We start from the raw sequence: 16393 nt of genomic DNA on the forward strand, positions 1-16393 counted from the left end.
AGAGGAAAGAAAGGAAGAGAGGGGAGGAGCGACAGCGGTGCAACCAAGGCGTAAAGAAGAAGAAGAAGAAGAAGAAGGAAGAAGAAAGAAGAAGGAAGAAAAAAGAAAAAGAGAAAAGAAAAAGAAAAAGAAAAATAATAAAGCAGTCGGGTCGAACCGACCCGACCCGACCCGTCCGGCTCAAAACCCGACCCGAGCAGAAGACCCGACCCAGCAGAAGCCCAAAGCAGCCCAAAAAAATAAAGAAAAAACAAAGCAAAAAAAAATAAGCAGCAAAAAAAAAGGGGGCAGGCCAATAGCAGGCCCAATTCCAGCAGCCCAACAGCAGGCCCTAGCCCAACAGCCAGTCTGTCCAGCAGCAGCCTAGCAGTGCAGCGGCCCAAACCAACGCAGCCCAACAGCAGCCCACAGCAAGCAGCCCAGCAGAAAAAGAAAAGAAAAAAGAAAAAAAGAAAAAAAAAGAAAAGAAAAATTCAATTTGTGTAACCCGTTCGGTGAAGCTCGCATTTTAGATTTTTCGGTAATTTCGTTTATTTCACTTTTAATTTAATGCTCGTATTTTTATGTTATTTCATTTTAATATTATTAGCATTTTATGCATTTTTATATTTTTATATTTTTGTATTTATATTTTCAATTTAATTCAATTTTAATTTTATTTTATTTTAAATAATTTTAAAAAATAAGGCAACGGATCGATTTATCATAAAATCGTTGATTTCATCGCTATGTTGGGTGAATATCACCGGTTTGTATTAAACTCGATACGCCCTTTTAAAAATAAAAAATATTTAAAAAATTCGTATTTTCAAAAAAAAATCCTCGGGTTTCGAAATTTTTCGTGTCTTCAAAAAAATTTCTCGTGTTTTCAAAAATAAAGTAACAAATCGATTTGACACTAATTCGTTGATTTCATTGCTATGTTGAGTGAATATCACCGATTAGTGTTAAATACGATACGTGCTTAATAAAAAAATTAGAAAATTTTTCGTGTTTTCAAAAAATTCCAATTTTCAAAATTTTTCATGTTTTCAGAAAATTCCCGTGTTTCAAAAATTCTCGTGTTTTATAAATTTTCGTTTTTTAGACAAAATTGTGTTTCCAAAATTCTCGTGTTTTAAAAAAAATTCTCGTGTTTTAATCGGATCACGATTAACTATTAAATTGGATTTGTATTTTTTAAAATTAAGACAACGCGCGCTTAACAAGATACCAATTTTGGGCGTCGCGAGGGTGCTAATACCTTCCTCGCGCGTAACCGACTCCCGAACTCGAATTTTCTCTGGATTTTTACGTGGACCTAAAATTACCTCTTTTTTAGAAAAGTTTAAAAATAAATTTTTCTTCTAAAAAGAGAATTTTGTAGGTGTCCGATCACACCTAGAAAAAAGATCGGTGGCGACTCATTTTTTAAATAAAATCGAGATTCAATTTTCAAGTTTTCAATAATTACTTCGAGTAGCGCCCGTGCGCAAATTTTTAGGTCGCTACACTTACTAATAGTTTATCTTAAAAGAAATTAAACAACCTCAAATATTTTTTTTTGTGAACTATAAAAGAAGAGCAAAGCTCTAATAGCAATGCGACTAGCACGATTCTAACTCAAGCCATACCTAAAACGGTAAACATCCTAATCATCAATCCCAAATAATCAGCATTCAAAAGAGGAATAAAATCCCACCTTGTCATCCTCTTGAAGAACCTGACAGACTATCCTAGCGTCATACTTCAACCGGAACTTTCACCATCAAAAGTACCTTCAAAATGTTGAAGGAGGAGTCTTGGAGTCCCAAAGATGAGCTATGGGAGAAAGCGTGGAAATTCCCAGGACCGCAAAGAGTTCGTTTTTTCTTCTGGATTGTCCTTAAGAAAAGACTCCTTACCAATGCAGAATGAGCTAGGCGCGGACTAGTAGAGAACCCTTATTGCTCAATTTGTGGGCATGCGTTTGAAGATATCTTACACGTCATCTGAGACTGTACAATAGCTAAAGAAGTTTGGAAATAGGTAATCCCGAGAACTCAATAGTTTAACTTTTTTCTAACACTTTGCTCGAATGGTTGTCTCTTAATCTACAAGTCAACCCTAATTCCCATTGTGGGGAAACTAGTTGGGCATGCCACTTCGGACTATTGGCTTGGCGCCTATGGAAGAATCGTAACCTCTTCATTTTTCAAGGAAAATCGTGGAGCCGAGGGGAGATAATTAAAACCTTGGTGTCTTGGGCCAAGCATTTCTCCTTGGCAAGCAGACTAGTTGCGGATGCTGAAATCAAATCAATCTGTGGAAAACCATTGGTAAGAGAGTGGACTTATCTTAACACAGATGGTGTCGTTCGAGTCGACTCAGGGGCTGCAGCTGCAGGAAGAGTGCTACGAGATAGAAATGGAAAGTGGATCCTAGGTTACAATAAATACCTAGGAAATTGTTCGATCCTTGATGCGGAACTTTGGGGTATTCTTGAATGCCTAAAACTCATCCAACGAAGAGGCAAGGTCAAGGTTGTAATCCAATCTAACAGCTTGGAGGCAATTAAAGCTATTCACGGAAGTGTCACGCTCTGCTCTAATCAGAAGGATACAACGCATCCTATTCCAAGAAAATAATTGGATCCTACGCTACATTCCTAGAGAGCAAAATCAAAGTGCCGATTTTATAGCCAAATTAGCTTTTGGAGAAAAGGAAGACCTACAACTAATTGAGACCCTCCAGAAGCAGTCTCAGCACTCATCAAAGCTGATTAAGAGAATAACTTTTGTATTCCATTTTCCAACCTTGTAACTTAGTTTTGTAAGTGTCTTTTTTTCACCAAAAAAAAAATTCCTAAACCCATTATATGCCCCTCCACTATAATCATGAGACGTGGAAAGTAAAGTGGTGAAAAATCTTATGGGTGTTTGTGGTTAAGTTAATAAATTTATTTTCCAATTGACTTTTCCCTATTCTCAAAAAAGAAAAAAATCTTATGACAATAATTATTTATAACAAAAATCACATCTGCAGTAAAATATTAATGAAGAAGAGTATCAATAAAAAACTTATTGCTCATGATTAAAAAAATTGATACTTGCCGACAAATAAAACTATATATAAAAAAATGCTTTATTAAGGGTTATCTTCATTCAAAAAAATCAACAACTAATAAATGAGTGGGTATAATGGTGAGATATTTTTTATTTTTAATGAGAGAATTTAAGTTTAATTTTTAAAGATTATATTATTGGAAGTGGCAATTATGAACTCCAAATATAGAGAATTGAAGAAAAAAAATCAAGAACCAAAAGTTGTTTCGTAAGGACTTTTTTTTCATTCCTTTTACTTTCTTTCCTTATTCGCCTATCAACATCATTGAATTTTTTTTATATTGAAGTTATAATTTTATTAGTCAATTTGAAATAATTTTTAATTTAATAAATTCATATGATACTTTTATGTTGTACTTATTGTTTTATATTATCATTTTAATTTATTGGATATGAATGAAAATATACATGCAACGATTAAAAGTCACAGAAGATGCTCTATCAATTGAACCAATGAATAAACACATTTTAGAGCAAGATAAGTGTTCAAATGTGTTTGATACTTATGCTAATTTTTCTATTTCAGTTCATATTATCCGAAGGAAATGTTTTAAAAATTGGCATGGAATTTACTACGGAACTAGATGTTTATGATTTTACAACAACTATGCCAAAGAAGTAAATGATGTAAAGATTAGTATGATAATTGGGTAAATCGGGTTTTTTTTGTTGTTCTTGTCAATGTACTCAAAGAAAGGATAAATGAGATGATGATGTAAAATGTCAAAATCTAGAAACAAGATTCAGGTCCTTAACTAGGGGCGAAGGTAGAAAATTTTTGGGGGCAATATTAAATTGTATATTTTCTAAAGGCAAAGTAAAGATGGGACTTTGAGGTATAGTAAGTGTAAGAGATAACGTATGGGACAAGTAGAAAGGACTAAGTATCCAACGAACTCCAAAAGAAATGCACCGTATGTAAAGGAATGGGCAAACTCCGCATAATGACAAGTAATGAACAATGGAAGCTAGAATGCGCCAAAATAGGTGGCGAATCCAAGATATGTGTATAGACATGTATAAATAGTACCTTAAAGTAAGAAAGAGTTCACACTCTGTGTGAAGTAATAGGCGTAGTTTACTTCGCCCAAAAGTAGTGGTGTAGTCAGTAAGTGTGAAATAAGATTTAAGCCTGTTAGTAAAGTAAACAAAGTGATAAGGACTAGGTAAAGATGAGAATTAAGAAGGGATGCAGAAAGTGAAGAATATATAGTATGCTCAAAGGAAATAAATAGTCATTTGAGTTTGGACCTCAAATCTGGAACCTAGTAGAGTGAACGTTTAACGAATATGAAAGGAAGATAAGCATTTAAAGACACAGAGATGAAGACAAAGGTCAAAAATAAAAAGAAGTAATTACAGTCTGAAATCTTGGTGAGGTAACCGCCAGAAGGAATAAGGAAAAAATCAAAGGACACATGAAGGGCATGCGAAGTATTTATCATACTCTAATATAACGAAACAAATATTTAAGGATTGTCTCACTAAGTTCTTATGAACTTACTGAATTTATTTCCTGTTTCAGGTCATAAAGGAGTATGCGCTGAGGGACAATGCCAGGGCTACGCCAAAAGGGAATGATGTGATGGGTTGTTGTGCACATAGATGAATTTAAGCAACGTGTTTAAGTCTGAGCATAAGTTTATTAAGTAACATTCCAATATGTATATAGTAGGTCGAGAGATAAAATAGAAATCAAAGAAATGTTATTACTGTGAATTGTATATGTAAACCCATAAGAGACTCTTTTACATTTATAGATAGAACTTTTACATAGGGAAAAAGTTTAAGTTACATCTGTTATAGGACGTAACACCCAATACTCAGAATCGGTTCATCGGGTTGGGTGGAGGGCGTTACATTAATAGACCCACTTCAAACCTTTGGGCTAAATCTAGAAGAAGGAAAATGTAACAAATTGAATCCTGATAAAGACATTGCCTTCAATATTCCAACTGTTGTTCAAACAAGAAAGTATACTGAGGAGGTTATTGATAAGATTAAAAAGAAACTAGCCTTGCTCACAAAGAGCATGAAGAGATCTTTTAATAAGGGAAATAAATCAATTCTTGGTGAGACAATGAAGATTTATATGAAAGGGGTGACTTCACAGCCATAAAATAAGACTATTTGGTATTTTGAGTGCAAAGTGTTTGGCCATATTCACTCAAAATGTGCCAACAGTAAGAAAAAATTAAAAACTCCAGTCGCCACTTGGAGTGATAAAGAGACTAATAATGAAGTGCCTATTGGATCTGGTGCCCTGAGTGTAGTATATTCATTTGCAAACTTGTAATTATTTCGAGCAGATTGGTTAATAACACAAATTCATATATTACATTAATATACTTTGTATAATTGTCCTCATATAGTTTTTGCACACAAAGAAAAATAGAATAAAATATTAGCTCATTGGTTGTCAAATTTTTAAACTAATGCTAAGCAATATTACGTGGTCGAATCGAATACGGAAATACAACTTGTATTTGTAAACAAACCTAAACATGTCCTTAGTCTATCAGAAATTAGCAAAATGATTGAGAGACTAATATGTCTTCTACCAAGTCCAATTGGGGAGATGCTTTGTCTTGAGCATCAGAGTGGATGACTCTTAGAATTTAGAGGCATAGATGTGACTAACTGGATTGACAGTACATCGGGCTAGACTCAAGAATAATATATCCTAATTCTGTTTATGGATTTATTCACTTGTGACATTCATAGTGTGTCATACCTAAATCCTGAGTGGATGACAGGCTATGTATGCTTGACTCGTATAATTTAATATAAGTAAAAGCCTGAGTTCAAACATGGGTATACGAATTCTATAGTACATAGCATCATTCACAACAGTAAAATTCATAGCTTGAGCCATGGGTGAATCTTCTCATTGGCATTATATGGTTGATAAAAAATAAACGTGGCTTTGAGTCATTCATCTTTGTGATAAATGACTTGATTACTATTTGATAGTAATTGACTTTTCATGAAGGAAGATGTAATGATTACCATGAGATAAAATATGATCATATTGGGAGAACGAATATTATCCCAAAGAGATTAAAGATATCCTATAAGGGTAACACACTTTTGACAAGGTCATTGGACGAGCACTAATCAAGTTTCTTTTGTAATGGTATACTGTTGGTGAGAGCTCTGTCACGATGCTATAGTGGAATGACACTTCGTGACTAAATGAGTTTATAATTAATAGCAGAAAAACTAAAACTTAATTATAAATCATTTGAGCATCAATTGCATATGTCCAATCGATCCATCTGCTAGCTCGTTGAAAACAAAAATGAATTGATGTTGAATCAAATGAAAAAAATGAATAGAAATGGTAAAATGAAGAAATGAGAAACATTTGGAAATGATTATGGTTTTCTCAAAAATTAAAATGGTGGAATGAAATCATTTGAAAATAAATGTGAATTTCTCCAAAATAAAAATGAAAATGACCTGAAAATGAATTTATGTTTTTCGAATACTTGAAGTTCTAAAATGAAAATAAATCATTTGGTCATAGTGAACCATTGAAGTAAAAATATTAAATCTATTTTCTCATATATTCTTTTACGGTAAAGTGATCATGATTTTAACGGAATTAAAATTGAGTTTAGAAGATTATTTAATTGGTAAATTATTAAGATGTTTATTTTGGGAAATAAAAGAAATACTGGGTTGGATTGAATTATAAAGTATTGGGTTGAAAGCCCATGAAGTACTTGTAATTGGATTCGATATGGGAGAGGCCCAAAAGCCTCTCATGTTAATGAGGAGGACAATAAACCCTAGTATTATCAACTAGGGTTGCTGGCCCCTATACTCCTCGATAAACTAGGAGTTCCTTTTTCTAGTTGAAATAAATTTTTATAATTCAACAAGGGTTCTTCCTCCTCTCCCTATAAATAGATGGTACTGGTAGGGCTATTAACAGAACTTTAATATATTGTTACTATGCTCGGAAATAGAAGAATTTACTCTCAGCTATTAAATCTATCAATTTCTATTTAAGAAGAGATTTTTCGTTTTCATACTTAAACAAAAGAAAACTATTTTTGGTTTTGTGTTTGATACGAATTGTTTGAGCCCACAACTGAAGCAGGTCGTGGTACGAGAATAGCAGAAAAGGCCATTCGGTTGAAAGCTAGGAACGTTAAGGATTCGTTTATTAGAAAACACAAGTGTAATTTCGAATTAGGGTTTATTGCTATAAATATCATAAACTGGATCATTTTCAAATTTTTAATTTTCCACTGTACAAGAAAACTGTTTTGAACTGAATTTTTTCCAACAGTGCTAGACTTAGAGGAAAAGATCAGTCAAAATTTGGCGTTTACTATCAAAGCTAATGGTAATGAAGAAGACAATGGTGATTCAAGATCCATTGAACATGCATATTTTCACTTACTGAGTAAGATGGAATTGATGTGCGAAATCAAGGAAAATCTACACAAAGAAGTGTGTATTCTCAAAAGCGAACAAGCTCTTAAAAAGGTCAAATTATCGACAAGGCCAACAATGAGCTAGATGAATCCAAGATGACTCTTAAGAATTTTGGGGGATAAAACACAAAGATGGATGATATGTTAGTTACTTAAAGATTCGAACCATTCCACAAAGGAATTAGCTACATTGATTCAAGTAAAGTACTTAAAACATCTTATTCTTTTGAGACATGTAAAATGCAGAATCAAAAGCCTATTTGTTATAATTCTGGAAAGGGTGGACATATTAGATCTTATTGTTACAAGTTGATGAATGATCGAAGGAGAAATGCAAAACATGTTGCAACATTTGATAGTACAATACTTAAACAACAACACAATGATAACGGGATAAAAGGAAAACCCTTATGTTTTTACTGTGGAAAAGCTGGACATACCAGACCCCTATTGTCTTAAAATGATGCGGGATTGAAAAAAGTTCAGATCTGTTGCACAACTTGTTAGAATAGTGAATGGAATAAGAAAACCACAAAAAATAGCTAATTTTGGTGAGGAAAGATCGAAGATAGTTGAGTAATAAATATCAACATGATTTATTCTCGTGTGAAGCATGAAGTTGCAACTCATGGAGATCATATTGTAGAGTTATCAAGTGTTGAACAAACTTCATCTACATTTCATGGAAAAAGCTATTGTTGTTCCACGAGCTACAACTCCTATTGTTGATCAGATAACATTTTATCTTATCCCCTCTAAACAACTTGACGGATTTTGATTGGGGATTAATATAATAAGGGGGTGTTGGGATCGACCTGATTAAGCAACAAGTAAAAAAATAGCGGAATAAATTGAGAAATTGAACACACAAATTTAACGTGGAAAAACCCCTCCAAAAAGGATAAAAAACTAAGAGCAAAGATAATTTTACTATAATGACAAAAGAACGAAGAACCCTCAAAACGTAAACACAAAATTCTCTAAATGTGTTATGAGTTCTAATCTCTAGTGTGTGTATTTTCTAAGGTTGTAAAAGATTCTATTTATAGGCTAAATTCATAGGTCAAATAATAATAAAATAAGCTAGACTAATCAGAGTTTGATTGAAACAAATAAACAGAGTTTAACTAAAAGATTATTTCTCAAATTTGACTGAAATATGAGTTATACTCAACAAGGGGAGTATTGATGGTGATTTGGTAATTTTGTATATTAATGTCTCTATCTTTTGAACTAATGTTTGGTTGATTTCTTATGGTTGTACCTTTTGCATCATTGCCATAAAGTGGGGAGATTTAATTGGTAGCAACAAATGAAATGTTTTGTTCTTGGTTGTAGTTGTTGCATTTCACTTTATTAAAAGGTTTTGTCAAAAATGCCAAGGGGGAGAATGTTGGGGGTTTTTGGCTTGCTCATTCCATGTTCTATTCGAATAAAGAACAATTTTTGCTTGGACTATGGGCTGTTCAGCCCCATGGATTTTTGACATTTTTGGCCTACTAAAGAGTGACATGTTTGACAAAACAAGAGTTGATTTTCGACTAGGACTCCTCGGCTCTTTAACTGATCATATTGAGAAGTTGAAAGTGTTGAAAATGTTTATCCTTATCCTTATCTCTTGAGAGAGTTTTTGAAAATGTTGATGTATGAAGGCTGATCAAAATTTTGTTGGATGGACTCTTGTATCAATCTATAAATAGGTTACTTGTGGTGTCACTTGGGGTGCAGTTTTGGGAGTGGCTTTGCCGACAACTTTGCTGTGTTCTTTTGGTTATTTTGTGACACTCTTTTAAGTATTATTTGGAGAGATTTATTGATTGTATTGCTATTTCAAAATTGGTGAAAATGGAAAATTATCATAAGGTTTTAGAAGTATAATTTGGTAATGAGAAATAATTAGTGTTGTTTTCTTATATAAATTTTTATGAAATAAATGTTAAGATTTTGGGCAGGGAAACAGATCCTTCTCTATTAAATATTTAAATATTTTAATTTGTTAATGTATATTATACCTCTCCATTGGTTAGGTAACTATTTCGGCTCGATAAGGTTATCTCGACTTGGACTAAGTTTAAATAAGTATTTTAGTATCTTGGGATGACCTGACTTAACTCGAATTCAATTTAAATAATAAAAATATTTTTAAAATTTAAATTTAATTAAAAAATTATATAAAATATCTACTAAAAATATATATATTTTTATTAATTTTTGAATAGTAAAACAAATTTTAAAAATTTTTTAGAACCAAACTTCGCCTCGATTGGTGGACCTCTATTATATATTTACACAATTTAATTAATTTCCTAAAAAAAAACCTAAGTATATGTTTAAATCACATGTAACAAATTTCCATTCAATTCCATACTTTAAAGTTTAATATGTTAATTACTTATAATTGACTATATTATAAATTTAATTTTTTTTAAATATTATAATTTTACTTGAATTTACCATTTCCTCACCATAAAACTTTTTATGGCCATTTTTTATCATTGTTTAAATTTTATTTACTATTAAATTTAATATAACATATTTAAATAAATAGACATTAATAAAAATATATTAATCCGTGCTTTGCACGAGTAAAAAAAAACCTAGTTAGTTTATATAACTTTTTTTGACATTTTAAATTTTCAAAATTTTAATCCTTCGTCCTTGATAAGGAATCAATTAGAGTTGTGAAATAGAAGGTTTAAATCTTATATTTTAAACCCTATTTAATCCATAGATGGAAATCTGTATATGGTAGTTTTATGTATGGTAATCCTTACATTTTAAATCCTTGGTAATCTGTATATGGTATTTAGAGTTTTCGGGAGGAATTCATTAATTACATTATTTTAATATTTTTCTATTTATATACCCTAGTTATGGTTTTCTTTATACTGTAAGGAAGGAAACAAACATATTAAACTAGAACCATTCTAGGAATAGTAAAATCAGTGCTGTCCTCTTGTAAGAGTTGCAATACACCAATTTAGAATAATATCATAGTTTGGGGATGACTACTTCAATTAACACTAATGTAAATATGATGACGATAATGGAGAAGTCTGACCTAGCAATTTCCTCGGGGAAAATTGAACATTTTGGCTGATATCTAGCCATATTGAGCTCCAAGATATGTGCACATTCAAACCAAACACGGACAACTCGCTCTCTGATGAATAACCCTATTTTAGATTGAATTTCCAAAACAATAAACTCCTCTGAAGGTGGTCTAGGTATTTACCAGGTCAAATTATATCCTACTTTAGATCTGGGAGACTTTTGTTATGCCATACGCCTAAAAAGAAAGGACCCACAAGAATTATGTTTAATATATAGTTAATCGTAAGAGGACAAAAGTGCATTTATCAAAGACGAATGTCAGGAAGCAAAAAGGAACTTGACGCCGCAAAAGATTAGGAACGGCCAGAAGGAGCAAACAGATGAAGCACGTCGGGATCCAAGGTTAAGACAACAACAGTCATGTGTAGGGGTGAGCATTCGATTTAATCGAATCGAAAATTTTTGAGTTAGTCGAGTTTTCGAATCTCATTTTATCATCCTGACTTTATTTTAAGTTTTCTCGAATCGAGTCTAGTGAGATGGAATTCGAATCGAATCGAATCGAATCGAATATATTTGTTCGAGTTAAATTTTAAAAAATAATTTTGGGTCCTTATAACCATTGTCACCCATCGTAATAAAATTTGTCCACCTTAATCAAAATTTTTATTAACTTTCATCACTTCGTAATTTATTTATTAATTTTTTATATATTGGTTAGCTTTTTTGCTTGCTTAGTTGTTTCAATTATCTTTAGATTATTGTCACTATGTATTTTAGAATTAAAAAATATATTAAATGTAAAAATATGATTTTTTAATAAAAGTTATTTTAAAAATAAAATGTGAAATTGATACCAATATAAAATTTTAACACGGATATTTTATGCCATAATTAATAATTTAATTTTAATATAAATATTCAACATTACTAAACAATTCAATAATATAAATAATATAAAATGTGAAATTTAATTTAATAATATAAGTAGTAGATATAAATAAAATTATTACTATTTATGTTTAGTGATTTTTTTTTGGATATTTTAATTTTTTATTTGAGAGTAAAGGGTGAGAAATAAAAGTTTAGGGGAAAAATAAAAAGTTTTGGGGAATAAAAGTTTGAGGAAAAGTAAATATGGGGAGTAAAATTTTAGAGGGAAAATATTTAAAAAAAATTGGAGGGGGAGGGTTTGGGATAGATGGGAGGTGGGATGGGAAGGGAATAAAAGTTTTAGGGGAAAAGTGGAGGAAGTAAAAATTTTGGGGGAAAATAAAATGTTTTGAGGGTTTTTGGGAGTAAAATTTTGAGAAAAAATAAAGGGAGAGTAAAATTTTGGTGGGAAATGAATTTTGGGTAAATTGGGGGGTTGGGAGGGGAGGGGAGTAAAAGTTTTGGGGGGAAAGTGGGAATGAGTAAAAGTTTTGAGGGAAAAGTAAAAAGATTTAGGAGTTTGGGGTAAAAATGTAAAATATTATAGTTTGATATTCGAATTATTCGAGTTATTCGAATTCGAAAACTTAACTCAATTCGAACTAGAAATTCGAAAAAAATTCGAGTTAATTCGAATAACTCAATTCGTTTAACTCGAAATTCGAATTTTTTTTTCAATTTTTTCGAGTTGAATCGAGTTTTGCTCACCCATAATCATGTGAATGGCAAGATGGAAGTTCGACTTTACTAATTTCTCTATTCATCTTCTTTAATTCTTTCGCTTATCCTATAAGCCATATCACTGACTTAAGCATGGGAGTCCCAATTCCAAGGTCCCCATATCTCACCTCTCTTCTTGCAGGCTTTCTTGCTTTCACGTTCACCTCAAGTCCAAATCTTGACCGACCCCAGATGACATTAATTTATCATTGACATGACAGGTTTTTTGTTTTTTCTGGATTTGCTATGCTTAGAGGAAGAAAGGAAACACCTTGGACAATGAGAATGAGAAGGTACATACTTTCAACTCATCTGCAATGAAACAGACCAATTTACCCATAAATTCTTCTAAGCTGTCCTTTCTAACATCTGAACCTTCTCTGAGATTTTCAAACAAGCTATCAGAAACTTGTCTGATGCATGGTTTTCCATGTGCATCACTTCTTTCACCTCTTTATTTATCGTATGAATCGATAATTAATAAACTTGTACCGAGAGATACCAAAAACTCAGCCTTTTAGGTTCAAAACTGGCAGATTCATATATGAAAACAGTTTAAGTCATTAACAGAGTTATAATCACTGCAGTTGCAGAGTGCAATCTAGATAACCGATACATCCTGCCTGTTTGTCGATGATAAGAACAAATTTTAAGTTACATGGAGCATGAAAATCTAATTCAGTTTGAAGAATTAGAACACCTTGTAATAAAAGAGACGGTGAACCGGGTTGGCTTAAGCCGCCATCGGTCATACATACAATACTCGCAGACTGAGCTCTTTGGCTGCCCAAAATTGCCGCTGACCTTCAGTTTTACATCAAAATAAAACAAAGCAATATGATATATTATTATGATATAATTTGCAGTTTTACATCAAAACAGAGGACTAAATCATTACGGGTAGATGAATGAATAAAATTAAAACCAGTTAAAGGAAAGCATAAAAGGAATATAAACAAAGTCTAATAATCCTAATGCTTGTGGGTACTTTTATGATACTTGTCCTTGATCCATTGAAGCCCAGAAGAGGTTCCTTGTTTGACCTTCTTCATCCCAGTTGAAGCCACAGATTTGGTCTTCTCAAGCCCATCCCCGACCTTCTGCTTGTACTTGGCGGTTGCCCCACCGCTGCTCCTTTTCTTCTCGTTCGCAGTACTAGTGGCAGCCGCTCGATCGGAGTAGTCCCATTGGTCTGCCCATGATGACCCATTGCCGTATGACTTGTTTCCTTCCATTACTTTTTTTGTATTGGGTAGGAGAATTCTAAATCTAAGAAAATAGAATAGATTTAGGGTTAAGGAATTGTGAATTATTTAAAGTTAGCTAGGTTAAAAAACAGACGAGGTGCTCTGAATTGATGTTCTCAACTCAACTCCATATTTATAGGCGTTTATGAACGTCAAGTCCAACTAAAGAAACCGATTTTTTCCTTTCTATTAATCAATTATATAAAATAAAAAAACATCTCACAAAGTCACGCACGCAGTATCGAACGTTCTCTTCAAGAAACTTCCGCAATCGTCATGGTCTATGCCGTTTAATGCGAATTCCTTTCCCGCACATACTTGTTCAGGTTAGGGATGACCATTAAATCAAATCGGATGAAAAAAATTCGAGTTAATCGAGTTAATAAATTATATTTTATCATATTAATTCGATTTAAAATTTTCTCAAATCGAATTGAATGAGATGAGATTCGAATCGAATATATTTGTTTGAGTTAAATTTTAAAAAATAATTTTGAGTCCTTATAACCACTGTCACCAACAATAATTAAATTTATTTTTAACTTTCATCACCTTATAATTTTTTTATTAATATTTTATATACGAGTTAGTTTCTTTGCTTACTTAGTTACTTCAATTATCTTCTGATTATGCATTTTGAAATTAAAAATAAATTAAATATAAAAATTTGATTTTTTTAATAAAAGTTATTTTAAAGATAAAGTTCCAAAACTAACAGAAGAGGCAGAGATCAACTACTAGGTATCGTACCATCCTGGGAAAGAATTGAATCACTTCGAGAAGCATTGAAGGTCAGATGCTATTGTATTGGTGTTAAGGCTGCAATCTAACAAAGTAAATGAAAAAAATTGTAACCCTTAAAGCATTGAAGGTCAGATGCTATTGTATTGGTGTTAAGGTCAAATGCTACTGTATTGGTGTTAAGGCTGCAATTTTTTTCATTTTTCCTTTCCATTTATCATTATTCACTCATAATCTTAGATCAAAAGAACTTAACAGCAACAGAGAACGGTAAAGTCCAAGAATTGCCAATCACTGACGGTTCTAAATCGACCAAGTTAGAGGTCAAGAGAACTTACAGATGAAATTTAGCAAAGATTGCAGAAGCTATATAGCATACGCATGCATGATGGGGTGCTAAAGTATCCAAATTACCCATTTTCCAGTTAACCCAGAAACTGATTTGCAGAAAACATTTGCAGAAAACTCCCATTTGTAGAAAACACATCTACTACAAAAACTTGCAATAAAACTTGCAGAAATCAACAGATCCCCTAACCTAGAGCTTGCAATTTTACCTTCGATAAACCAGTAGATGTGAAGCAGCACGCTAACGAGGCAAGCAAAGAGAACAACAAAACTAGCAGAGAAGATGAGGCAGAGATGATGAGGCTGCAATCAATAGGGTGAAGAGAGTGAAGAGAGGAGCTGTGGAAAGGGTGAAGAAAAGAGCTGTGGAAATGGTTTCAAGGGTGAATAGATGAGCTGTGGAAAATGTCTTACCCCTTAGAAATCGGTAAGACATTTTCCGGAAATATGCGTTGGTTTTACCTGTGTTTTGGAAAATTTTTTCCTTAGGAATTCATTTTCCAACCATCAAACACAGTAAAATGTGGAAAACTAATTCCGGAAAATATTTTCCCCTATCAAACAGATCCTAAAGAGTTTTGAGTATATAATTGTACTAAATTAAAATTCGTGTATATAATTACACATTAAATAAAAGTTCATGTATAGTTTTAAAATTTATCCCACGTAAAAATTGCATATTTAAAAAAAATATGTTTAATCTCCTTTTATATAATTTGGAGTATCGTCCTTTTTCACCCTTAAATCATAACAAATTGTTAACATCCACAATATATTTATTTAGCTTAAATATTGCTTCTCGCTTTTATTTTATTTCATGTTATATTGCTTCAAAAGAAGTAAACTAGCATTAAGCATGCGATTAATGATAGAGGGAGCAAAAAATAATTGTGTAATTTTTTAAAAAGAAGTTTTCAATTGTGTATAACAAACTTGAAGATAGCAAATTATGTAACATTAAATAATTTCAGTAAATATGACACTCATAGTTGTAGGAATTATTATTTTGTTAAATAACTTAATTTAATGATTATATTTTATTTATTAATGTAATTATAAATATTAAGAATAGTTCTTTTAAGTAAATAAAAAAAGAATAGTCAAGATAAAAAAAGATTGAAAATGATTTAAAATATAAAAATATTGTACCAATAGGTACAAACGGTACACAATAATATAGATTGATATTGGTTGCGATAATCAAAACACTTAGGGCTCGTTTGGTTCGCTGTAATGGAATAGAGGTATAGTGGAATAGATGTGTAATAGTAATTCAATTGTTTGGTTAAATGGAATGGAATAGAACTGTAATAGTATTCTTGTGTTTGGTAGAATGAAATGATATTGTAATAGCATAAGGAAAAAAACTAAAATGACTAGAATAACCTTAGCAGAATTTTTTTTAGGTAGATGATTATTGTTATTGTGATTAAATTTTAATAAGATTATTAATATAAATAATAAATAATTTAATCATATTTTAACATAATTATTATTAAATATAATTTAATAAAAATATATAATTTAATAAAATTCTTAATATTAAATATTAATTTACTAAAATCATAATATATAATACTATAAAATATAATTTAAAATAATTATTATTAAATATAATTTAATAAAAATATATAATTTAATAAAATTCAATATAATTATTCTTATATGAATTTACTAAAATCATAATATATAATACTATAAAATATAAATTAAAATAATCTACTTTATTATTTTTAAACTGCAATACATATTTAATGTGCTAAAATATCATTAGTGAAACAAATAATTTAATTATTCTACAATAAATAAATATTAACAG

At 31.4% G+C, this 16393-nt stretch overlaps 1 protein-coding gene across 1 annotated transcript; it reads right to left on the reverse strand.

Annotated features, from left to right (window-relative positions):
- Positions 1 to 13061: 13061 nt before the first annotated feature.
- On the reverse strand, positions 13062 to 13692 carry LOC107917570 (uncharacterized). The gene has a single exon (XM_016846896.2). The coding sequence runs from the start codon at positions 13471 to 13473 to the stop codon at positions 13210 to 13212; it is 264 nt and encodes an 87-aa protein (XP_016702385.1). The 5' UTR covers positions 13474 to 13692; the 3' UTR covers positions 13062 to 13209.
- Positions 13693 to 16393: the final 2701 nt, after the last annotated feature.

The sequence above is a fragment of the Gossypium hirsutum genome, chromosome D12, assembly GCF_007990345.1.
Source record: "Gossypium hirsutum isolate 1008001.06 chromosome D12, Gossypium_hirsutum_v2.1, whole genome shotgun sequence".
Lineage (NCBI taxonomy): Eukaryota > Viridiplantae > Streptophyta > Magnoliopsida > Malvales > Malvaceae > Gossypium > Gossypium hirsutum.

Coding starts and splice junctions, on each gene's coding strand:
- LOC107917570 (XM_016846896.2), bottom strand. CDS start 13,473: ATGGAAGGAAACAAGTCATACGGCAATGGGTCATCATGGGCAGACCAA.